The following is a 25,568-nucleotide window of genomic DNA, read 5'->3' as shown; positions in this document are numbered from 1 at the left end:
GGATATTGATTCTCTTGTTGGTAGTTCCTATAATAAAAGCAGGTAAGGAAAAGAGTAGTCTGATATGGAGATCCCTAAAGCTGGTAGGGGTATTCTCATATGCAATGATAGAAGGGCAGGTATTAGATAAGGTACCAGGCTTTTTTCCATTTGTGGTTTCTTTGATTTTCAGATGATTCAAACAAAACAAAAAAAGGAAAAGATTTCCTCCTTTTTTATCCTTTCCTATCTGCCTGTCTCTCCCTCTCCACCCACTGCTTCCTGCAGTTAGTGCTCAGAAAGGAGAAAAGTTAAAAACATTTTGGGAGAAAATTGGAATTGAAATCCAACATAGCTGAAGTTTAAATGAATATTTCATAAATGTATTTACAAGGGATGCTAAGCCTCTAAACACTAAAAATGACACAGTCTGTGTATGCATTATCCTGTACAGATTCAGCAAAGAAAGTCATTTAGTAAGCTAAGCTTATGATAAAATTATAATCAATAAATGCCCATTACAGAAGGAGATTTATCCCTGAATGTTAAAAGAACAGAGCTATAATTTGCATGCAAATGACAATCTTTCTTACGAGTTTTCTTTTTTTTAAGAATTGAAAGGGTTACATAGGAAAACTAGAAGCAAGCCTGTCTGAGATGTTGTTCAAGACAGAGGGAGAGAGAATGAGCTCGAATGTTGAGGAAATTATAAGGCTTTAAGCTTGACACTTATAACATGCAAATAAAGAGAAGATATTCTGAAGGGCAAATGAGAAGCCGGTATGGGTTCAATAATATTAGAACAGAAGACAGCAGCATGAATTTTAATGATGAAGATCCTTCACAACTATAACCTTCTTATATTTTATAATTAATTATTAGAATTATACCTTGATCCTGCACTCTGATCCTTAACAGACTTATATCCTTGGCCAAAAGCCTGCTGACTTTACTGGCTTGTGTTTTGTCTAAATTTGTCAGGGCAGTCAGATTGTACCATCAGGTCTTCACTGCTTTGGTCTAATAGTTCTTTTCTAGCTTAAGAAAAAGAGAGAGATGAGTTAACACCTCAGTAGGGAGGGAGAACCCACAGGCATGGGGCTTTAGAATGGGTATCTGGTCTGAGATGGGAAGGAAATTATTGATGGGGAAACATGGTGATACTGTGTTTTCCAAGAGGGAAAGTGCTGCTGATATGAGTCTACGAAGCTGCTCCTTTCATATTTCAAATGGCATCTTTTAGCCTGTTTTACTGAAATGTAATTTCCCTACATCTGCAAGACTGTCTGGAACTTGACCATTACTCCTTAAACTATGACCATCAAAGGCATAAGAACTTATCAAGGGTATGTGTGTATTCCACAGCACGCCGTATTTGTTGGGACAAATGACCTATTTTATTGATTCTCTTTCAGAAGCTATTCTGTGCAGTTACAGATGAGCAGGGAAGAAAACCATTCTCTCTGCTGACCTCTTTATTTGCAGTCTGATAAAAGAGGACTATTGGATTTTGTCCATTACTGCTGAAACAATGTCTCCTGAAAGTCTCTTTTACCTACTCTTACTCTTGCCAAATTCTGCAGTATAGTGGTAGCCAGAGACTGGTAAAACTGTAAGAGAAATAGCCTGCACAGACATCTCTGGAATGTCACTGAGTTTGACTGATCGTAGCATTGAGAAATTCATAATTCACCACATTAAACGAAATGAGATTTCATTGCACATCATTGCAGAAGAGGCAAAGTATTTGCCTGCATGATTGCACCTCCAAAATGCAGCAGACCTGTTCCAAATTAGATACAAGCTTCGTAACGTATGGTGCTACATCTGAAAACAGAGTTCAGTCTTGCTCTCTGAAGCATTTTCAAAATACTGTAGAGATAAAATTATTCTGACTTGGACAGTGCCAATCTTCATTGCAACAGAACAGAAAATCTGCTCTGGGTTACTGTCAATGTATCGTTTGCTGAAAGGCTGAAGGATTTTTGACTGTCACTTCTAATACAGATCTATGTACTTCTTTCTGGGTGAAAGTTGGCAGGAAAATAGAAGGCATCGCTATTTGCACTTGGAAGTACTTAATTATTAGGGGCCTAAACTAGAGAAATGTCATCTTTTGCTTTTTCGGGTTTTACAGAAGACTGGGAGGAGGAGATCTAGGGAAGATTTTATTGTGGCAGCTGTATCTACTGCTGCCTCCAAACAGCCTGAGCAGTTCATGTAAGCCTGGGCCATCTCTGTCATCTTGATAAGGGCAGCTGCATGAATTAATAGGCTGAAAGCAGAGAATGAAACTGGGATTATCTGTGTCCCTCCTGTGCCTGAACAAGTCCCAAGGTCACAAACCAGCCCAAATTCCTTCTGGATCATAGGAGAAGGTACAGTGATCGCTGGAAAAAGTTAGCTGGAATTTCACTTGTGTAAGGAAACTGACTTTTTGCTCTATTAAACCAAAATTATACGCACGTAATTGACTCGCATAAAATATTTTGTTGTCAAGGGAGTGTCAGAAGCAGGGGAACCTTGCAGGCTGAAATTCATGGACAAAGTAGTTTGCACAGGGAAGTAGTACAAGGAGTGAAATACCCCTTTGCAGAAACACAATGGTTCTGGCAGAGGGCATGGATTTTGCCCACTGATGGTGGGCAGTGCTGGGGTGAGTTCAGACAGATTAATACACTTCTTTTCACAGCGCTCTGGATTTGGGTGGTTGGATTCCCACGTTAAAATACAAACCCAGACTTGCTTTTAGGGGTTACACTTCTGTGCAAAACTTTATACGTAACATCTGTGAGGATGAAGACTTTCTTGTTCCCCCGCTTCCTCCCTGCCTCTTTGTGAATACCCTGGAGCAACATTATAAGACAACCATCTGCTCTCTGACTACAGTCTTCTATTCCTCTATTTAAAAAATAGTGAAATTCCAACCATTTGGTGGTTAATCTGGGTTTGTTGTGAGAGCTCAGAGTTACCAGCATCTCCTTTTGGGCACAGAGCTGATTTAATTGCACACTACAACAGAAACAAGGGGGAAAAAAAAAAAAAAAAAAGCAGTAAAAACAGGGTGACTATCAAGTGAACAGATCTAGAGGAAATATTCAAAGGAGCTGATTAAATAAATGAAAAATGGCCCAGGCTTGTGTGCCTGCATTGTGCAGCAGAAATGGGTAATGACAGTAAGCCTTACTTGCCTTGCATGGGAGCAAGCATGATTTGTTTATTTATTTAATAAACTGACTCAGGAATATATCATCAACTAATAAATAACTTTAAACATTACAATGTTTGAACTAGCAGACAGCTGGCACAAAGAAACAATTACACAGCCATTGGGATTTAACTGACAAAAGATTTCCATAAGTAATTACGCTCTGTGAGTGTGAGAGGAAAGAAAGATTACCCTTTAGAAGGGATATAATGCCTTGATATTTTCCTCGTGACCTTTTACTGTAAAACTAATAACACACACACACTGCAGTGACCCTGCATGCAATGGGCAATAATGGATCTCTTTCTACTCCAAGTTTTCCACTCCCCACACATACAAAGCCATCTCAGTGCTCAGACCAAATGTGTAACGTGCGCAGGGTTGGACTCCTGGGTTAGCAGACACATAGAACTTCCGTCTGTGCTTAATGCCATCTGGATATGCTGAATAGGATATTGCATTTCCTAATGTCCCTAACCCTTTTTTTTTTTTTTTTTTTTTTAATATAGCCTTTCAAATCACTGAGTTTAAAATCTACTTTTTTCTGATGGAAGTAAAGGATGAGTCTGTGCTCATAGCAATAGTTTTACAGCATACAACATTTCTGACAAACAAGAGGCATAATTTACGTGCTATCGTCCGATTGTTGCCCTTTCCATGTAAGATAAGCATAGCAGAAAAGTGGATGTGTGAATATCTCTGATGCAACACGTATGGCTACAAGCCTGTGATAATGGGAGCAGCACTTACGGGTCTGGCACAGCATTCCCACCCATCCTTCAGGGCACTCGCAGATGTTTGGACCTATACATTCTCCACCATTCAGGCATTTCTGCAGGCAAACAGCTGGACAGAGTGACACGAGACAAGTGAGAAGATGTAAACAACATATCCAGATGTTCCAAAGCTGTCTGAAATAATGACCTGCAAAGTTTTATTTCATCTGGCTAATTTCCAAAGGAATAGATGTGCTCTCTTCATCAGAGAATTTGTATTTAGGAATCTTTGATATTTGCTTCTTAAGAAATGTATCTTTGATGACTGCCTTCTGGTAGCTTGGCTATTTCTAATGTTCAGCTCTCTATCAGTTGAGAATACTCTCCATATGATATGTTCATCTGGTATATTCATGTGTGTTAGATGCACATAGCAAATTCCACATTGCAAATAAGTAATATCCCACAGAAGGATTTGGTATATTTATTGTCTATAGTATTTCTTCAGGGATCCCAAAAAGTAAATGCATGTTTTCATGTGCACACATGAGAAACATATTTCCTGCATCGTTTCTGAAGAAATTGTATTATAATTTCAAAACACTGGTTCTGAAATCATACTTAATATTAGGATCCAAAGATTAAATATCCTGTATTTTAACCTGGTGTACTTATAGCATGTCATCTGGATTATAAATTTATTCAGTTTAACTGTCAACATCATGGTAACAAATAGCCACATAAGGAAAAATACTCCTTGAAAGAGTATTTTAGAGTGAGAGGTTTTTTAATTCTGTTTTTATAATGGTAAGTCAGATATGGTGGAGTTACAGACTGAGAGCACATCTTTCCTGAAATTATGCACCAAAATGTAGCTGGTGACCTTGAGAGTACATCAGTTGGCAAGGCTTTACAGCAGGCTTTAAGTAGTTCTGTATCTTGAAATATATGACATTTCTCTGTAAAAATACAGCAAAATATGTGAAGGTATTAAAACATAAAATCAATGCTTCGAGTTTAATACTATAAAAATGAATTTCCGTAACAAGATGTATAAGAGATACATAAAGCAGAGCCAGGGTTCCCCTACAAAGCTTTCTTCCTCTGTTTGCAGCAAAATGCTGATAGCATTTTGTATTGCCTTTGATTGAAACCGTTTTTCTTCAAACTGCTGAAGGAGCAAAACAAATTATATTCACTATAGTGTTTTTTAATATTAAGACAAGGTTACAATTGATGTTGACTGGCCTAAGTAATGAGCAGTGATCTGTTTGATGGACAATAGAAATGCTTACGTTTATTACAGTGCTTTCCTCTCCAACCAGATGGGCAGTCACAGATATTTGGGCTTACACATTTCCCTCCATTCATGCACACAGGATCACAGACACCTGCAGATATATAGCAAATGAAGAACACAGTAACTGGAGAAAAAAAGGAAGATTTTACTAAAGACTTCCTTGCATCTTAAAGGCTGTGGATGAATGCCCCTTCCTGGAGGCATTCAAGGCCAGGCAGGATGGGGCTGTGAGCAACCTGGTCTAGTGGGTGTCCATACCTATAGCAGGGGATTGGGACTAGATGGTCTTAAAGGTGCCTTCAGCCCAAACCATCCTATGAGCTGCCTCACTAGTAAAAGAGAGAGGCATTACTCATGAGGATTCTCTGGAAACCATTAAGAACTTTTCTGTAGCAGCTGTGGACGCGCCAAATATTTATTAAAGCTTTTCCTTCCTGATTGAAAAGCATATTCTCAGGTGTATGTTTGGATAAGAAAGAAGGATAAATTGGCTTTATTCAATTTTGGGACATTTTTTGCATTCAATCTAACTTGAAGACTAAATAGATCTATTATTCTGTGACCTTTTTGTACTAGTATTTGTTAAAGTACTTATGTTTTTATAATGCTCATTCATATGAGTAAGATGCTCAGTTGATTCTTCCAGCCAGAGGAAACCTGATGACTTTTTGCTAGATTTCATTAAGAATTACGATTGCTAATTTTTGCACGTCCTATCAGACCTTGTCTTTATGAACACCTCATGGTAAAGTCTCTCTGTTTTGGCAAATCAAAGATCTGCAGTCCCAACAAAGCAAATCCTGTGACTGTGATGTTTAGATAGAGGTAGATGCTCCATGCAGGAACCCAAAGTTCCCATCTACTCTTTCTCCTTGAATCTTAGAGTAACTGGAGGAAGTAAGTATGAGTGGTGGTGCAGTTGAGAGATATGACAGTGCTGGCATGATGGGAATAGAAATGATTTACCTTTTATGTAGAAGCATGGAAGAAGGTGTTTGTATTTGATAACTGAGTGGAAGAGAGGAAAGCAGTGTCACCTATTAAACAGACTTGGGAATCAGTCAGGAGGAGTCTGACAAGGTTTTGAGAATACACTTCTGTGGAATGGCTTCTGCTCTTTTTTAAGCTTTATGGGCACAGTGGGATTTTGCAGTGTCCCATTGCTGCCAGCGACAGTTGGCAGCAGTTCTACCTGCACACAGAGCTTCTCCAGGCACCGAGGGGGCTGGCATTTAAAATGTAGCACCGTGGTAGCTGTGTTAGCCTTGAGATTGTGATATGACTTTTGGCACAGCAGCAGTAAGTCAAAACTTCACTGCTGATGCTGTAGTAATTCTGGTTTTCATGATATCTCGCTGTACAGAGCTCTGAAAGTACTGTAACACACCCAGAGCTCAAAATAGGAATTATGTTTAAAAAATAGCATGCAGATAAAACCAACCAGTGTTATCTGGTGGGAGAATGATCTTTTGTTCCTCTCTTAGGCATATGATCAGGTATCTTTAGATAAGCAGTTTTAGATTCCCTGATTATCCCTCAGAATATCTATGGCAGTGAAGAATGTGATGCACTGGATCATTGTTTTTGTGGCTTCTTGTGTCCTGGTCACTTGCTCTGTTCCTTCAGTGCAGATGAGGCACTGGCAGCTGTAAGAGCTCCATGGCTGCTCTTACTTGGCTGCTACATTTGCATTTTGCTCTGTGCCAAAGCTCACAAGTCTCTCAGCATGGTGACCTGCCCTCAGGCAGGTCAGACTTACCCATGCTTATAAGGGCTGTTTGGACCCAAGCCCTAAAACTGTCATCTTCTTTTTCCTTCTTTCTCCATTTCACCTGATCCATGCTGTAATCTTGGCATCTGCTTACTAAGGCTAAGAGGGATCTAGAGTTCTTGCTGAACTCTCAAAAAGTGCTGCAACGCCAGTCAAAACCTAGATGAATTTAAGGAGTTATGACAACTGTAACTCTGAGTTCATCTTTTTTCCCCCCCTTCTCTCCTTTTTTTTATCTCTTGTCACCCATAACAGACTTCTGACATTCAGTTTTATATTGTGCTGTGTTTGGCTTCTCGTTTCAATTATAAAACAGCTCAGATATTCACTATTTAGAAAACTGACCCCAAACCATAAGTCTCAGATCTAGATTTCAAATAACCCTCAGCTTTATGATACTCACGGACCACAAAGTCCTCATAGCTGACCTGCTGTCCCAAGATCATATTGCTGAAATCCATGGATTTCATCTGGAGATCAGAAGAAACGTGGACCCTATCCAAGCTCAGTGGTACTTGTTCAAAAAGAGGTTTCTAATTTTTTTTTTTTCCCTTTAAATTTTTAAAATTTCCTTTAAACTTTTCACCTAATACAAAACATTGCACTGTTTTCCTGTGGTATCTGAGATATTCTATGACAGTAGATGCTTCCTTCAGTTACAGGGAGTCTAACTATTGTGCTTTTTGATTCAGTTTTAGTTTTCAGTTTTTATATAAGTGAACTTGTTGCAGCTCAGTTTGCCTTGTAATTCAGTAAAACTTTAAGTAACAGGGGAGGTCTGGTCTTGGTCTGAGTAAAGCATTACAGTTCAAACAGATTTTCAACTTGGGATCTATTTCTCTCGTTCAGCTGCCTTACAAATGAACAAGGAACCATGAAAATAGAGCACTAACTTCTTTAATGTTGCTTATTGCATGCAGCATCTCTCACTTTAGGCAATAAATCCGAGGAAGTTCAATTCCAACAGAACTAAGAGAAGAACTTAAGTGGGAAATGTAAGCTCAGGGCCATACCTGGTTGGACAGGCACTCTTGGCTCTCTGCCTTCCTGGGCAGACAGTTTCTCAACGTGATGGGGAATACACAAGGCACCTTTATGTAAATGCATGCAGTGTTATCTCCCCTCCTTTTCTGTCTGGCATCTCTACCTTGTTCTCCCTTTCTTTGACTTTCTTAAATACAATTCCATCTCAATACCCATCAGGCAGACTTCAACATTTGTTGATTATAACTAGTTCTGATCCTTTCTAGTCCCACTCCTTGGCCTCTGTGGAGGAGCTCCAATTTCAAAATAGCAAACAAAAATGTTACAGCCTCTCACAGGAAAACTAAATAAATTATCAGACACTAGGAGAGCAAATCGAATTATCGTAATCCTCCCAGGCGCTGGCATGACTTTGAAAAGTCTCACATTTTTTCCCTCTCCTCCCCTTGAAAAATGCCTAGCATCTTGACCCAAAGACAACAGGGGTTTGATATGTTTTCCACCTGACTTGGGAACCAGCCTTAACGGAATGGATGAAAACACATTTGTGTCTTCTCTTTGTTGCAATTTGATAGGGCATATCACTGGGGGTGGAGAGAGTCTTGTTCTGTCTAAGTGCAAGCTTGCTAGCAGTCAGCAAGTATCACTAAAGCCCTAATCCCATTCCTTGTGGTGTCAACGTCAGCATTTCTATGCTTTTCAGTAAGAACTGAAGCACAGAACTTTGCATGCAGTAAGTGTTACTCAATTCTATAAAGAGTGTGAAGGCCACTATTTAAAACTTCCATAATGTGATGTTTTTTTTTAAAACTGGGAAGTTAGATAAGGTAAGCCTGTGTTGAAGGTTAAAGTAAAAGCATGATTACTTGCTGTATTTCAGGTGAGGGTTGATTTGATAAAGTAACAGGTGGCAGCAGGTGTTAAGATAAAACGGGCATTGTGTAGAACATTGTACAGAATGTACGCAGTTCCACTTGTACTAAATGGGACTCACCAGTTGCTAAGTTTCTGTCGTACAGTTATTTCTCTTTGATGCCTTTAGAGCACTTTGACCTTACAATCACTTAAAATTTCCTGTGACCCTTTGTTTAGCGTAGGCTGGCCTCACCCAATGAAATGCTTCTTGCAACTCTTTTTATCATGGAACTCTACAGTTAGCTGTTTACCTCTAGGTAGCTAGCCTCCTGCTACCTCAGCCAAAGAGAAGAGTTTTATTACAAAATAATTATTTCCAGAGATTATTAAAAATCTATGGAAAAAAAGTTAAATGTTGTCCCTAAAATCCAGGAGGTACTTCTGATGTAAGTAACATCAGCAATGGACACCTACAGTTCCAGCATCTTCCTTTGCACTTCTCACAATAAATTGACAATAAACATTCCCTTAAAGCACAGAATCATAGAATCCTTAAGGTTGGAAAGGAACTCCAGGATCATATCGTCTAACTGCCAACCCATCCCTACCATGCCCACTAACCATGTCCTTCAGTGCCACATCCAAGCTTTTCTTAAACACCTCCAGGGACGGTGACTCCACCACATCTCTGGGCACTTCTCTGCAGCATGCATAGTATTAAGCAAAATATCCCTGCTATGCAAAGTGAAGGGATGTGCTTATGGTATGCTTTTCTGCATACACTATAAGCAATTAAGAGCAATGTCTTGTTCAAACGGTGACAGTATCAATCAAAAGTCTCATCAGTCTACAGTGATTAACAGAAGCCAGATATTTCCTTCAGACTCTCATTTTTCACTATGCATTAGCAGATAAACAACATTTCAGGTTGAACCCTAGCTACCTTTCAATGCAAGTACCCCACTGGACCTTTTTAACTAGAGATGGATAACAATAAGTAGTGAAAAGCTTGCAATTTTGTCAAATGTCTTCATCACTGCCCTTATAATGTCAAAACAGAGGAGATATTAAATCAGGCTCCCAAAATCTTAGCAAAATAACATTTTCTGAAATGTTTCAGGAGTACCCTGTGGTGCAGCTGAACATCCACATCCTTCCCTGACAGTATGAGTGCCCTGACTTCTTCTTTCTGAATCAAGAATTACCTGTCATCGTGTATCCTGAGCCAAGCTGCTGATGAGGAGACAATGTGTCACACTGCAGTGCTGATTAGAAGATGTAGTTTTCAAGATAACTTTCTTTTTTTTTTTTTTTTTTTTTTTTTTTGCCCTGTAGAAGCTGACAAAATTGACCTGTTTCTGAATGCATTCTGCCTTTGTATGGAAGAGAGAAAATAGCCTCAAGCAGTAACATCTGTGTGGGCCAGCTAAGGTAATGCATCAGGCTACATCTTCACTGACAAAGAACACAGAAAAGTGGCCAAAAGAACACCTACTGGTAGATACAGACTTCAATGTGTCCTTTAAGTCACCATCCCTGTGCTGTTATTTGTACACAATTCACAGGCTTGGCTTTTATTTCAGGCTGGTGTTGGTTTCAGACTGACTTCTCTGTGGGCTTAGCGCATATTTGTACTTGCTCTCCCAATTGCTCTTTTGAGAAGCAGGATGCTTGATCAGTCGCAGTTTTGGCTTTTGTACGTGCACATGTTGTTTTAATGTTCGTTTTCTCCTTTCTGCTTTGTGGTTATCTGGATGTGGTGTGACATTCTGGAAAACAAAGAGCTGTAGCTAGGGAGGTACAGCACAGTAAGGATACAGAGCATGGGACAGATTTAAAAATAACACCGACTGGTCTTGTCAGGAAAATACAGATGACAGAACCCAAGCTGAGAATAAAAATGAAGCCAGTAGATGTGAAAGCGGTTGGTTGCTGTGTTAAAACTGACACTTCTAGTCCTTTCCCAGTGTTTATTGGTAATATACATCACCTATTGATAAAACATAGAAACGGAGGAGAAGATCTGTGCCAGGAATGCAGCAACCTTGTGAATGCAGCCTTAAAATGTAAGGATGCTGCTGATTTTTTTTATAGGAAGAGAACGGGAGAGCCAGGTCAGCAGTTTCACGAAATAGCACAGTTCAATTGATCGACTGGAAGCAAGGTTCCACTTCTCTCTGGATGCGTTATGCATCTCAGCAGCACTGCTCAAATGAACTGTTGTCTCAAGTGCAGTAAGGAAGGGGTTGGTTGGATGCTTCCAGGCTCCAAATAAAGAGTTGATCTTGCTGAATGATCTTTAATCCTTTGAAGAAATGAATCACAAAACCGGTGAAAAAAGGGAAGTCTGTAACTCAGGGTACTCTTTTATGGATTCTGCTGTCCTTACAGTAGCCAGAAACTAGTTGAGTTAAAAAAAAAAAAAAAAAAAAACATCATTCTACACTTCAGAGGGTATAACTGATGCTCAACAGATCATTAGCAAGATGGATGTACCTATATATCTGCTGCCACAGAGGTCCCAATTGCATGTAGCACTAAAAAACACGTTGAGGGTTTGGGGCACTAGCAGTTACTAGTCCTAATTTTTTTGTTCCAAGGACAACCAGGAAATAATTTTGCAAACGTTAAGTTTTAGACGTGTTCTTCCAAAGACTGAGTTTCTTGCAAATTCCTCATTTATATTGATTTGGATTTGTAAATAAATAAATTTATACCCAAGCTTTAGCAAAGTAACTTCAGATGTGTAACCCAGTGAATATCAGTAATTACAACCTTAGATTAAATTTTAAGAAGAAGCAACTTTTCGTGTGTATAAGAAGTTTGCAAGTTTTGTGCAAGGTTCTTCTAAAATTTGGATCCTTCTCCGTATCAAGATACCAATTATTCTGGGGTTTGCTCAGCCCCATTTCTTGCTTCACGTATTTCTAACAGAGATGCACAGCAATTCTTCAATAAATTACCTTTCTGAATAGTAAAAAATAATCTGGTAGAAACCTCTGAGGGATGCAGTGCAGGAGAACAAATTACTACAAGACACAGAGGGAGCTGTAAATGTAGTTGTGATGGGTGCCGTGACAGTTTGCATTGATAATGTATTCATGTTACCACACAGCTCTGGCAATAGGAGTTAGTTTGCATTACCTAGCACACGTTTCAGAAGAAAAAAATTGCCTGAAAAATTGTTGACCATATAGACTGTGGTATGATGCCAGGGTCTTGCCTAATTGTGTCTAGTCTTTGTTCGGATGTGTGCTCTGATGTACCTGGGGGAACCTTTAGAATTATTAAAGTAGGAAATAAATCTATTTCAGGTATTAGATCAGAAAAGAAAATGGGAAAAATAATGGATGCTGGATGGCATAACTACTAAGATGCCAGACTAAGCTCTGCGTGTCGATGCGCAATGTACTGGGTTCCTATCTGTGCTGTTACTTCGCTCTCATCAGATAATACAATTTTTCTGCCAGCAGAAAAGGATCCTGGTCTCTCTGTCTGCATTTCTGAATGATTATCTGGCAGTGCACGGTGGGCAAGGCTTTTAAACCCCAGAACACTGTGGAAACAAGTAAGGAATTGCCATTCCAATTCAGATAGAGGATTGTCTGCTGTCCTTGGACTCAAATATTTCTCCCTCTGAGCCCCCCCTTTGCCTGTTGTCTCTTATCAGGTAAAACTCTTCCTAGAGGTGCACTATTAAGGTGTTTGGATAGATGAGTGATATTTTGTCTTTCAGAATGATGTAAACATTCAGTTGACAAACAAATGACACCTTATGCAGGTGTGCATAAGGTATATCTGGGGTAGAGTCTGCTGGGAACCGGCAGATTTTGAGATCCTTAGCAAAACCTTTTTTTCTTTTATACATTGGTTTTAGTCTGATTGCGATGCTATTAATTTGAAAGAGTGTCTTGCTATTCTTTATTCTCATCGCTGTGACTGTTAGTATATAATTAATGTGGGGAATTGTGAAATATACTCTCAGCACAACTTATATTCTCATCTTGTTTGGGTCTTGCGCTTGGTAACATTTTCTCTTCATTGAGGAATGCTCTGTGCTTTATTAGGTCAGCGAACCATTACGGTGTGTGTATAAATTGTTCTCTAGAGCTGTTTCCTTGTCATGCCTGAGTAAGAAGTGAAAAGGGATTCTCATATACATTGTTTTTCTCCGTTGATTGTTTTTGCAGTTCCAGCCCTTGCATTATGACCTGCCATTTAGGCGTGCTTTCATTGCTCAGAGTGGGCTAAGCTCACCCATGCTTGATGGAAGTTGGTGTATTTTCACCCATGCAAAAGTAAAAAGGGAGATTGAGGCAGAGGAACTGAAAAGAACTGTGGTGAAATGGGAGATAGCTTCAAGCCAAGAAGAGGAAGAACAGCAGGTCCCTGGCCTGGCTGATGGCCAGCTGGGAAGAAAGGACCTCATCCACAGAAGGCACCTGCCTTGGGTGGGAGCCCTTCCAGAAAACGAAGTGCTGTCTGCCTTGGCGCTGCTCTGATCTGTTATTCATAGCGCTATTATCTGTCTTAGGAAATAGGTTAAGTCTTACATGAGAATCGATGTACTGCCAAGATCTTTTTGTGGTCCAGCAGACGATGTAATTCCCAGAACTGTTCACTCCCTGTGCTTTCCCCGCGGTAGATTTTACACCCCTTTTTTAAGAGAAGACATTAAAGAAGTATTTTAATTAGAAATAGGCCCCCAAATATATTGTTACTGAAATCAATTCATGGAAAAGCCACTCATCCTCACGTGGAAGCCTACAGCAAAGAGAAATGTGTCAATTCAGGAATCCCTGCTATTTAAGTATGCACTTACATAAAGCAGCAAATCAGACCCATTTCTTTAGTGAATTTAAGTACAAATAAAGAAATATTGGCCCAAACCCCAGATTCTCTACTCCTGCAAAAATCATTCTGTAGTCTGTGAATGTTTTTCTTAAGGAATGAATAAAAATTTAATAAGGCTTCTTATTTGGGATATATATTCAGTTCTTACCCAAATACATTCTTGTTCTCTTTCTGAAAAATAAATTTAGAGACAACTGCATGTGCTCAAAGCTCCTATTAAGTAGCACCAGCTACTTGTATATGAACAAAACATAGCTTTGACGAAAGACCAGTTATATGGCTTTATGTCATATTCTTGCTAAAAGAGCAGAGAGGAGAAGAGCTCTGAGTGCAGACCACAACCAGACCATCCCCTGAGCCACTGTCTCCAGTTTGGCGCTCTCTCTCTCTGTCTCTGGGAAGTCAGAGCTCACCCCATTCACCCCACGCAAACTGCACAGATCAGTTTATGCTCAGCAGAATGGGAAAGACAGTAGCATCCCTGAATATTTTTTCCTTTGTCTTCTGTTGCATATCTTGCCCAAGGAAGGAAGATGACATCTAATACAGCCTATTCTGTTATGCAAGCTTCAAAATCAAGTAAGAACTGAGACAAGTATTTCCTTTTCATATATCCCCAGACTTTGCACCTCGTCAACAAGCAAACCTGCCAGCCTTCTATTGCTGTCAGCACTAGTGCAGTTTGCATCAGTTATGAGCCTCTCTACATGAGCAGCTGTTAACTTATTTCTGAACACCCGCTTGCTGAGGACACTGGCCATCCAGAAACCTTGGCCAAATCGTTGTTGCTTATGAGCACATCCTTGACATGAGAAAAGCAGGTCCGAGGCTAATGATGGCTCCATTCATTGAATTAGGCACAGGGGCTGTTCCCTGCTCAGCTGTGTGGGAGGGATGCTGGAGCTCTTGTCTGCAAACTCGCTGATTTTGGACAGCTTGAGGCAATCTGCCTACTCAGTGTGGATGTACCAGAGAATATACTGCCGGTCGTTAAGATGATAACTCAATAGAAGTGTAATTTGTTGAGCAGTAAAGCTTCCTGCTTACGCAACTCGTGAGGAAATAATCTACAGCAATGTGGCATGGGAGGGCTGGAATTCAGGAAGTCAGTGACTATGACATTGCTTAGCAAAATTTGCCTTTGAAACCTGGTGTTCACATTTCCAATTTAGTTTGTCTCTTAATTTCATACAAGTAAAGTTCTCATGGGAAGGAAAGAGAAAATGGGAGGGGTGAGAAGAAAGTAGAGCTAAAAGAATGAATTAGAATTATACTGCATGCTGTGTACTGGCTATAAATCCCGCCTGCAGGAATTGTAGAAGCGGAGAAATAATTATCTACTATCTTTGAAACGCAATCTGCAAACTCCCAGTGTTGGATGGGTCCGATAGCGTAGAACAGCTGTGAGCAGGAATGTTTGAATCCGTTCGCTAAACCCATCCAGCTGAGGAGGGCAGGAGGGCTTGGGCCTGCAGGACAGGATGAGGTTTGCTTGGTATTCTGCAGCAGGGTGGAGGAGGAATTCAGCCTTGTTCTCCTGTGCCCTTTGCTTGTTGACAAGCTCCAGAGGGAGCTGTGGCTTGCCTTTTTGCTCGGAGATGATCTCACTAGCAGCAGAGGAGGGATAAACCTGGGGTCCCACGAATCTGTGAAATCAGCTTTTATTAGCTTTTATTAGCTACCGTTAGAAAAAGTTATTTATAAAGCAGTCCAATGAAAATGCGTGTGATATACATAACATTTGATCTATTTGCTTTTAACGTTTGCAAGAATGTGTTGGGAATTCGTGTGAACATAGTGTTTAGAGTCTCATGAAATCAGTGAAATTCCAAGACAGCTACAGCTGTGCATTTTCATCAAAAAGGAATTTTAAACCACAGACAAATAGCTTTTCGTTATTACTGAAGCAGAGTATGTTTTCTTGATTCAAAGTTGATCCAGAAATGTATTTCATTTTGAAGTGCTGTCAGTGTTTGCCTCCTTATGCTCAACAAGACCGATTGTATTGAAAACAACGCGCAGCAAGTGAGGATGCAAGGTTGTACGACTGCTGATGCATAACCACACATTTCCTTGTCAGCTCTGACACCCTCCCGTCCTGGGTGTGGGTGTCTGGTTTGCATAATCACCAGGCAGTTATTTATCAGCAAACACACCAGGCAAAGCCTTATATTTTAGCTGGCAGCCAATCAGACTGGGTTGATTTACGCCTCTTTGGAGGTGATGTTTATTTACATAGAGAACAAGCACAAACTTTCAGGCTGAATGCTTTTCTCTGTTCACTGAAGAAGCAAAGATGATTAAGGCTGAATAGTGAAGGCATAGAGCTCCCACTCTGCCCTGCGAGTTCACAGCTGCCAGGCAGAGTATCAGCAACACCGAGCTGTACAGGGATGGATGTGAACATCCTAAGGCCTGTTGCTTTACATTTAAAATAAACCAGTAGCAAATTTGGGCTTGGTTTAGGAATAACCTATATTTGGTTGGCTGCCATGGCTTTTAGGTTTAACTATCTCCTCCAGTTGACAATCTGAAGCTGCCAAAAGCAAACAGAAGCTTTTGTTTCTCTGTCCATGCAGGAGAGATTTATGAAGGAAAGAGGCCTAAAAGTAGTGAGAACAGTGTCAAAATATCCAAGGCGTAAGTGCTCAAAGAACTGGTTGGAATTGTTCTTCTGTTCTCATTATGCATCATCGCTATCTGGTAACTCTGTAAGTGTATGTACATATGCAGTTAGTGATGCTGCAAAAGAACTACATGCTATATTAACTCTTTGGAACTTAGAATGAGTGTCTATGGTAATTTTTCCTCTGTGTTAAGGAAAATGCGTTGGATAATGGAATTTATTTTCCACTTTTTAATTTGCCTGTGTAAATAAGTTCACAATACATGGCTATATAATTCTAATCCTTAAATGTATGCCAAGTATGTCAGCTGACCAATCATGTCCGTGCTAAAATTCTACCTAAAACCAGATGCTAAAAAGGCTCAGAGAGCCTTTGGTGTCTGAATTCTGAAGTGTGGCTGAAGGCCACATCTGAGTGGTGTGTCCAGTTGTTTTCTCTGTTGGTTGGAAGGGTTTTGAGCTGAGGCTTACTGCTGCTGTGTGGCCTCCCCTCATGGGTCTGGGAGAGGAGAAACCCGGATCCTCTGGTAGAGAAACTGGTTCACACATTAGTGATGCAAAGGCATAGAGCTGTAACAGCAACTTCTTGCTAGGAAGAGCTGTGAACAATCTATTGGTTTCTATGCAGCACGCTATCAGTCCCTGTACAGTTGATTGTAAACAGGAAAAAAATCTAAAATATACTCAACTTTTTTTCAGCTATTAAGTCAGGAAGCAAATAGTAGCTTTTGCTTTCTAGTTTCTCTTCTTTCATCCCAGACCCAGCGCCTTTCTTTAAGCTCTTATAACTTGAAGCTAAATAAAACAGATTATATCCTGGCTGTGGAAGAGGAATGGAGGCTCAGATTAAACAGCACAAAAATATTTTCACCATCTCAGGAAGCTTTGCCACAAAAGATTGTACCGAGGCAGGCAACAGAAACTTTTAAGCTTAGAAGTGCTCAGTGGGTTGGAAGCAGCAGAAATGTTTAGGGGAGTGCTTTGCTGGGCGGCAGTCATGATCAACTCTTTCTCTTTGATCTGTCTTCAGATGTGGTAGTATGTTCAGAGCAGGAAACAGCACTTTTCTAATGTTCTCTAACCTCAAAAACAAAGTGCCAAACATGCGTTTTTCCCCTCCTTTCTTCCCTCCAGCTTCTTTCTGCCAGAACAGACCATTCAATTGTATCCTCTGCAGCCAGGCAGAGCTGTGCGTCGTGATTCCCTCTGTTGAAGGAGAGAAGAGCAGTGGTGTGGGGCTTTTGTTGCTGGAAGGAATTTTTTTTACCAGCTTTTTTCTTTGTGTGTGAGAGACATAAAGTGCTCTGGAAACATACAGATTGTTCCTGCCAAGAATGGTTGTTTTTGCAGCTCCACTTTTGCCAACTTCAAACTGATTAAGAAATAATAATAATAATAATAATAATAATAAAAACTGTTCATATATGTCCTAGACTTTCTGAGTGACAGAAATTGTTGAATAATATTACTTGTAAAAGTTTTCCCATTAAAAGAATAGAATATGAATACTGATGCTAAGGTGGAGAGGGAGTTTTCAGTAACGAGCAAAAGCAAGGCATGGTTAGCTTTTACTAATAATTAGTATGACATTCCAATATTTTTAAGGTTCTCTGCTGCTCTGCCTTTGGCTTTATTTTTTTTCTCCTCCAAATCTTTAGCGCAGAATAATTAATTCATCTCCAAATACAACGAGAATTACTCACTCTGAATGCATGAAATATTTAAGGACTCTAGCAAAATGTTCTGCTCCCCACATTGACCTGAGGTAGTGCTATTTTAATTAACAGGTTGGTACAAGACCTAACATAGAGTCATAATACCATAGAATCATAGAGTGGTTTGGGTTGAAAGGAACCCTTAAGACCATCTAGTTCCAACCCCCTGCTATAAGCAGGGACACCTCCCACTAGACCAGGTTGCTCACAGCCCCATCCAGCCTGGCCTTAAATGCTTCCAGGGTTTGGTCATCCACAGCCTCTCTGGGCAACCTGTTCCAGTGAACAGGTCTCTAGTCCTCTATGTGCTATGGTAAAAATAAAGATCAGTGAGAATAAATATTCCGTTGACCTTGCACTAAAGGAAGAAAAACCGTGTAGTTTTACAGAATGTTGGAAGTTTGTAACTCACTTTTCTGACATCTTCTTCCAGTGTAGCCCTCAGTACAGGAGCACACGTTGGTTCGAACACAGTGGCCACCATTCTTACAAGGAGGAATGCAGACAGCTAGAGAAAGAAAGGGAAAAGTTTGTTGCACTGAAACCACAGCAGGTGTCAATATCACCTAAATATAGGCTCTTTATTGAGGTGCGTGTGTTGGGAGAATGGTCTGCAGAGGCTTTTTGGTTATTTAGGGTAGAGAAGATGTCTCTCCAAAGGGTAATTCAGGCTGATGCTCAGCTGAGATTTCAGTTCTCTCTGGTTTGTGGAAGGAATGTGGGACACAACTCCTCACACCTAATCTCTTTTAGATACCCGAATCCCAGAGAACCTCTTTGGTTTTTAGCTCTAAATAAAGGGCTTCTCCAAGAGCAGCTGCTCGTGAAATATCAGTGTTTGTTATTTGATAACTTTGTTTTGGCGCTATTCTTCCCCCTTCCTCAATGAAGCCGGAGGAAGGGCTTTGCTTTTCTTCAGCATCCAGCCACTATCCAAATCAACTAGATGTTGAAAAGCACTTTCTGTGTTGAACATCAAGAGAAAAATCATTAAGTTACAGAGTCTGCATCATTTTTCCCTCTTTCCCTGCCATCATCACAAAAACAAAGAGCTTCCAGTAAGCTCTACTGTCATTAATCATTCACTTGCAAAAACATGTATTAGGATTGCATTCATGTAGGAACTCCAGGGAAACAAAGCAGAGAGAGAAAGAGAGATAAAATTTAATATTGAAATAGTTCATTTGGCAATAAGAGTGTATTTATATTTCCAGATTTGGGAGGGAGTTTTAAAGCCAAGTCAATGCAGGTGTCTTTCAACTATTTGAGCCCTAAATGTAAGTTTCTTCCTCACGGCTGTTGTGCTTGGTCTAATGTGTAGTTAAGAGGATTTAGTCTGATTGGATATTAGGAAAAATTGTTTCTCAGAAAGAGGGGATGGAGTCAACATCTCTGGGGGTGTTCAAGACCTGTGGAGATGGGACAATGAGGGACATGGTTAGTGGGCACGGTGGGGTGGGGTTGGACTTGGTGATCTTAGAGGTCTTCTCTAGCTTTAATGATTCTATGATTAATTTGACTTCTGTAGCACCATTAGCCTCAGATTAGAGCTCTCCTGTTTAGGAGATGGATTCAAAACCAGGTCCTACACAAAAATTAGGTTGTGTGTGATATTTGATCAGCTATTTGAGCAAAGACCTGAGGAAGTCCTGGGTAAGTCTCCCATCCATAACATGTTAGGATGGTCAAGCAGGTGATGCATTGAGGCCCATCTGAAGAAAAATCATCGTCTGGCTCTGAAACACACTGTAATGCCCACTATAGAATGTAAAATGAACAAAGTTGAGCCATACTTTAAAGTTTAATTGACTAGATGCTCATCGGTGATAGAATTGGCTTCACATGGCTTTAGATTAATTGTTTAGTTATCATTAATGCCATCCTAAGTAGGTGCTTGCTCCTTCACAGTACTGTTAAGAACACTTTAATGCAGATTTACGACAGACCACAACATCCACAGAACACGCAGGGAGTTATGACAAGGCAAATCTCTCGATATACTGCGTGTGGGGGCAGGCAGTGATATAGGCTGCTGTTTATGTTTTAAGCCTGGATCCTTTATCAACATGATGAATAGAACTTTCTTACCTCTCTGGCACTGGGGCCCATAGAAACCGTAAGGACATGTGCAAGTATTTGGTCGCACGCAGATTCCTCCATTTAAGCATACAGGGTTGCACACAGCTGTATGAGAACGTAAGATAAATTTATTAATCTCTTATCACTCTGAACCTTTACATTAGGTGCTCTTTTGCTGTTGCACACGTCATTAGAATTAATATCGCTAGCAGTGCTGTGATAAATTTCACACGATCCTTGCTGGTCAGATGGGCTGTGGTATTTATTCATTGTCATCACAGTGGGTGCATTTCAGTGGTGTTTTAGCATAGCTAGAGGGATGAAATAAAATATTATTTAATAGTTTATTACTGATATCTTCCTTTGACTTGCCCAGCTTCTTTGCTTTTATGTTGGTATCCTGACCACCTGTGATCCCTGGGTAACAAAATACAGTCACACTGCAAACAGTCTGGATAACCTGGAAAAGAGATATTGGCCATTTGCTGCTTTGTCTGAGTGCAGCAGAGCAGAGTGGCATTTCAGGGAAACTGAATAGGTATGCACCACAAAACCTCTGTTTGTTCTGCCTCATTTAAATGCCAGTTCCCACAAACATATTGGCTCATGTATCATCAACAAAGCCACTGGCTTTGCCTGTTTATTTATCTGTTATTACTATAGATGATATAACAGGCATTAGGAGCTAAAGGCTGTCTGACATATTTCTATGTGGCAAGTACCTGACTGTAGGAAAAAAAAGAAAAAAAGGCATTTCAGCTGTGAATACTTTAGTTGGGAAGTCACTGTGTGAAGAATAAGGATGATTGTGCAGATTTTATTATAGAGCGGCACTTTAAAATAGGCTTTTTCCTTCTATCCCTTTTGTCTTTCAGTGTCTTACAGAATAGCCCATTAGATAAATTAAATAAATTTAAGCTTAAATAAATTAAGTGTCACTAAAATGTTTCAGAAGAACTAAAGGAGAAATAAAATGTCAATTTGGAGAAAGAAAAAAGTGAAATTGTAGATGAGAGCCTCTAGATGAGAGGCTATTCTGACTAAGCAGCAATCACTTAAGAAGTCAAAATGGACTTTGCTCATTGCTAATGGTAAATTTGGATTAGTTCCCTCTTTGTCCCAGCTAGTTCACAGATGTCCACGCTCTGACAGTGTTTATATTTCCATCTGTAAAAATCCTTTAAGAAGGAAAGCCCAACAGTATCCATGGAATGCTCTGCCTAGCACACACAAAATTGTGCTGGAGAGCTGAGGCTGGTATTCTTTCATTTAAGGCATTGTCAGACATACAAACTCAAAATCTGCAAAAATTACCACCTCTGTTGCTGCTGCTTGTGTCCTACCCTTAGAATAATCCTGTCTCCATGTGTTGCCAGTACACATGTGCAAAATGCAAGGAGAGTAATCTCTGACAGGAAAAGGAGGGAGATAGGGGGAACCAGAATAGCTAGTGGCAATCCCAATCATTTACATTGGATATTAGCTAGGCTAATTTATGTGTCCTCAATAGGTCTGTCATTTAGAAAAATCTTAGGGAGAAGGATGTGAAGATGACATCCCTCACCTGCCAGGAGAGGTAATGTGGGCTGAAGTTGTCTTAGTCATATGATATTTGCCATGGGAGAGGCAGATTGCCCCTATAGCTTTGAGGTCTGGCACTGATTGAGATACTTCTCATGCTTGCTCCTTTTCATATTTCAGTTTTGCATGCCTTGTCCCAGATGAGTGCTATAGTAACTGTGCCTTGAGAGGAAAGTGTGTGTGCTCCATCTTTTAGTGCTTTGGTCCTGGGAGGAAGGTCTTAGCTACAGTGATTCTAATAGGGTTCAGAGCTATCAGTCCTGACCAGAAATAGGTACCTAATTCTGGGTCTTACCTTGGCATTTTGTGCTGACTGTTGGTGATGGTTTTTCCCTGAGTGCATGTTTTGTAGGTGCTTTGCATGTATTAAGCGCAGCTAAGAGAAGCAGTTAAATATCCTACAATTATCAGGGGAAGAGGGTGGTTAAATTCTCCTTCTAAACCTACTTTTGTTCTGTCTTACACTGTTACAAGCCATCTTCTGGAACGGCAGAACTGGATCCAAGAAATAGACCAAAAAACCTTGGTTAATAGACAGGCTTCTGATAACTTCCCTTCTTTTGGTTCATTTTTCTTCCGTAGACTACACAGTACTGGAACTGTAGCAATTGTAGCTGCTAACTTAGCAGCAGAAGTCATGCTGACCTGCTTGCATTGTCTTCCTAGCTTAATTAGCCCTCCTATTTCTGTCTCCATAGTCTCTATTTTGAAGCTCAAATTTTACTGTATCCTGTTAAAATCACCAAAAGCCAAACCATTCTTCTTTCTCCTAACTTTGAGAAAAAAAGTGTAGGGCTACAAGGAATGAAACAAGGGAATTGCATGGATGCTGAGCAATGCGTTACCCTCACCACTGCCACCAGGGCACTGGGACCGTGGGGCAGGACTTCTTCTTTGAGGTCTGCGTGGACAATGCCAATGCAGAGTGAGTTCATGTCCACGGCCATGTTGATTTTTGAAGCATTTCCACTGAAAATGCAAATCAATATAAAGCCAAAATCTCAACTGATAATTATTCTCATTGGCAGAAGCTACTAAGCTTCCCAAGGTTGAAACTGCTGACATGGTGAAGAACTTTGTTTTCACACTAAGGATAAATTCCAGCGTCACATGAGCTTAAAAAAAAGATGCAAAAAGATTCCGCTTGTGGCTTTCCTGTAAGTGACCCTGAGATTTAGCTAAACAGCAAAACTTATGAATACTCACATAATTTCAAGGCCTCCCGAGGCTTTGCCCTTTCCTATGTCTCCTGCTCTTCTTACATTTCAATTTTTCAAGCAATTCCCACTCTGTCTGCTGAATTATACAAATCACGTGGATTTCAGGCAGGAAAAGAAAGGAGTGACCAATGGTTTCTAACAGCTTACCTATTTCACAGGAAGGGCTGCTCCATCCACTTCTGCATTTGCACTCGTCTGGCGACACACAGACCCCGCCGTTATGGCAGTGCCTGTTACACACCACTGGAAAGCACAGAAAGCAATTTAATCTGTTATCAGTTATACTGATGTGGATCATAAAGATGCTCGATTACATTAAATAACTAATTGTTTTAGTCCAAAAGGTAAACCGAGGGATGATTGTGTCCCTTCCCTTGGTTTTCTTTCTCTCTTTGTTCATTCTTTCCATCAGAAGTCTTGCATCTAAAATTCTTTGGTGTTGAAGTATTCAAGCTACCCTGGCTCACAGATAAAATTATGTTCCTGTCAGTGGCAACCTGATATTTAAGTCAGCTGCAAGATCTGTAATGAAACTGCATTTGTTTCACCATTCAGCTTATATGAAACAGTTTGAAGGCTGATTTTTTCCCCAGACATTGAATATATCTTCTATGTATTAAACCTCTTTCATGGCTTGTTTTGCACAATAACATTACCCAAATAGGCTAATTGGCATGGCCTTTTTATGTTCTCACAATCACTATTACTGCATTCGCTCCCACAACCTCACATTTCATAAATGTTGCTATAAATAACATGGAGTTTTTTCCTTGTTTGTTTTTCCGGAGGCAATTTTATGTGGAATATGTTGACACAGATGTACATATTTTTACATAATACAGCTATGTTGCTGGTGAATATGTGTGCTGAAATAGTTCAGCTGCTGTATTGCTACAAAATATTATGCTTTGATTTCCTTGCTGTATTCAGTCAGCATTTTAGAGGGAAATATAGGAATATAAAAACGCTTTCTTGTGCCTTATCATTTTATATAAATTCAAACATGCAAGGAGGAGAGAAGGTTCAAAGAATTTGTACATACTTGTTTCACATCGAGGACCAACAAATCCATAGGCACAAGAACAAGTGTTCTGAGCTACACAAGTTCCTCCGTGCTCACACGGTGGGTCACACTGCACTGCAAAAAGCACAGAAAGAGTAAAGTATGAGAAAAAGCAAGCAGCTCAAGCACTGAGTTCGGTGCAGTTACAAGCACAGTACACGTTACTGATTTACACAAGCTGTTTTATTAATCCAACAACCAATTGTGCACTATAAAAACAGGTATCACATTAGTACAGGAGTGCCAACGTGATCATTTTGTTTCACTTCTGAGTGTGTCCATGTGTAAGTGCATACTTTTGAAGTGGAAGACTAATTACAAATGTGGTTTGTAATACTAAACACCTTGCCCATCCCTCTCAAAGTTATCCTCATGGATAATTGGTGATCATCTCTCTTTATTTGGCATTTGGCATTGCTGCCTACAACGACCAAAAATGAGGCTGTGTTGAGGTGGGGATTGTTCCCTTTTCCTGGGTAATAGAAACAGGGCAAGAGGTCCTTAAGTTGCTCCAGGGTAGGTTCAGGTTAGGTATTAGGAAAAGTTTAGTCTCAGAAAAAGTGGTGAGGCATTGGCTGCACAGGCTGCCCAGAGAGGTGGTGGAGTCACAATCACTGGAGGGGTTCAGGTACCATGGAGATGTGGCACTGAGGGCAGTGGCCAGTGAGCATGGTGGGGGTGGGTCAGTGGTTAGACTTGGGGATCTAAGATGTCTTTTCCAGCCTTCACGATTCTATGATTCTGTGTTCAGTGAGCCCTAACAGGTGTCAGAAGTTACCCCGAACAGAGGGTAACAACTCTGTTTTCTCTAAGTAGAAAAGGGTTGTAGGGAAATTTGTCACCAAAATGACCGACATTTAAACAACAATTTAGATGTTTGATAAGTAGTGTGTGAGCAGCAGAAAAAGCAGAAAGTTATATAATAAATTCTTGATGTCTTGCAGTCAGCAGTGTTATTCTGTGGAAGATAGCTTGAGCATAAAGCTGGAAGTCGTTGCAGCTCTGGAGACACGTTATTTGCTGAATTCAGAGGACTTCTGAGAGAGTATCAGATTGCTTAGCTGTTTTATTTTTATTTTTTCTAAGCACTTATGATTCCCATCTAGAGTCTGATTTCAGCACATTCCTAATGGCTTTAATTCTTCTGGGGTCTGAAAGATTTAATGTCCTAAACTTAATGTTTAAGGTAGAGACCTAACATTTGGTGTCTGTATTTGTAACCCTCTAACAAGAGGTATTCTTGTATGACAAGTTCAAGAGAGTAAAGAGGTCACTGCCGTAGGAAGTGCACTGAACCTTATCCTAAGAAGTAAGAGCAAGGCGTATGTGTCAGCTGGAGCTCACTTATGCCCTCAGAAAAAAAAAATAAAATAAAAAACACATCATATAACAGTGTGAAAAATATCTATCCATGTGCTTGAGGAGTGAACACAGAGAAAAATGTTGTACTTTGGCACATTTTACTGGCAGAGATGCATATTTTATAATGGGTCTGAAGCTAAGCAAGGTTATTTCAAGGAAAATGCATAATAGCGAAGAAGCTACAGAGATCTGAAAGAAAGCATCTTTCATTTTAAGTATTGTTCGAAGGGGAAAAAAAAGCCAAAGTACATTTTG

General features: G+C 40.1%; 1 protein-coding gene and 1 long non-coding RNA gene across 2 annotated transcripts in view; one reads left to right on the top strand and one right to left on the bottom strand.

Annotated features, from left to right (window-relative positions):
* The window catches only part of LOC116227273 (von Willebrand factor D and EGF domain-containing protein-like), a 163,815-nt gene that overhangs the window by 8,501 nt on the left and 129,746 nt on the right, over window positions 1-25,568 (bottom strand). Inside the window, exons 22-27 of the mRNA XM_090143533.1 lie at window positions 23,931-24,026; window positions 23,036-23,131; window positions 20,097-20,192; window positions 18,421-18,516; window positions 5,199-5,294; window positions 3,938-4,033 (exon numbers count right to left, since the gene is read on the bottom strand). Coding sequence (XP_089999659.1) covers window positions 3,938-4,033; window positions 5,199-5,294; window positions 18,421-18,516; window positions 20,097-20,192; window positions 23,036-23,131; window positions 23,931-24,026 — 576 coding nt within the window. The remainder of the gene's footprint in view (window positions 1-3,937; window positions 4,034-5,198; window positions 5,295-18,420; window positions 18,517-20,096; window positions 20,193-23,035; window positions 23,132-23,930; window positions 24,027-25,568) is intronic.
* LOC149917192 (uncharacterized) overlaps window positions 1-25,568 on the top strand; it is a 181,510-nt gene that overhangs the window by 103,812 nt on the left and 52,130 nt on the right. The window lies entirely within an intron of this gene.

The sequence above is a fragment of the Phasianus colchicus genome, chromosome 7 (genome assembly GCF_987193195.1).
Source record: "Phasianus colchicus chromosome 7, bPhaCol1.hap1.1, whole genome shotgun sequence".
Classification (NCBI taxonomy): Eukaryota; Metazoa; Chordata; class Aves; order Galliformes; family Phasianidae; genus Phasianus; species Phasianus colchicus.
The sequence above is the reverse complement of the archived record's forward strand: the minus strand, read 5'-3'. Positions and strand labels throughout refer to the sequence as shown.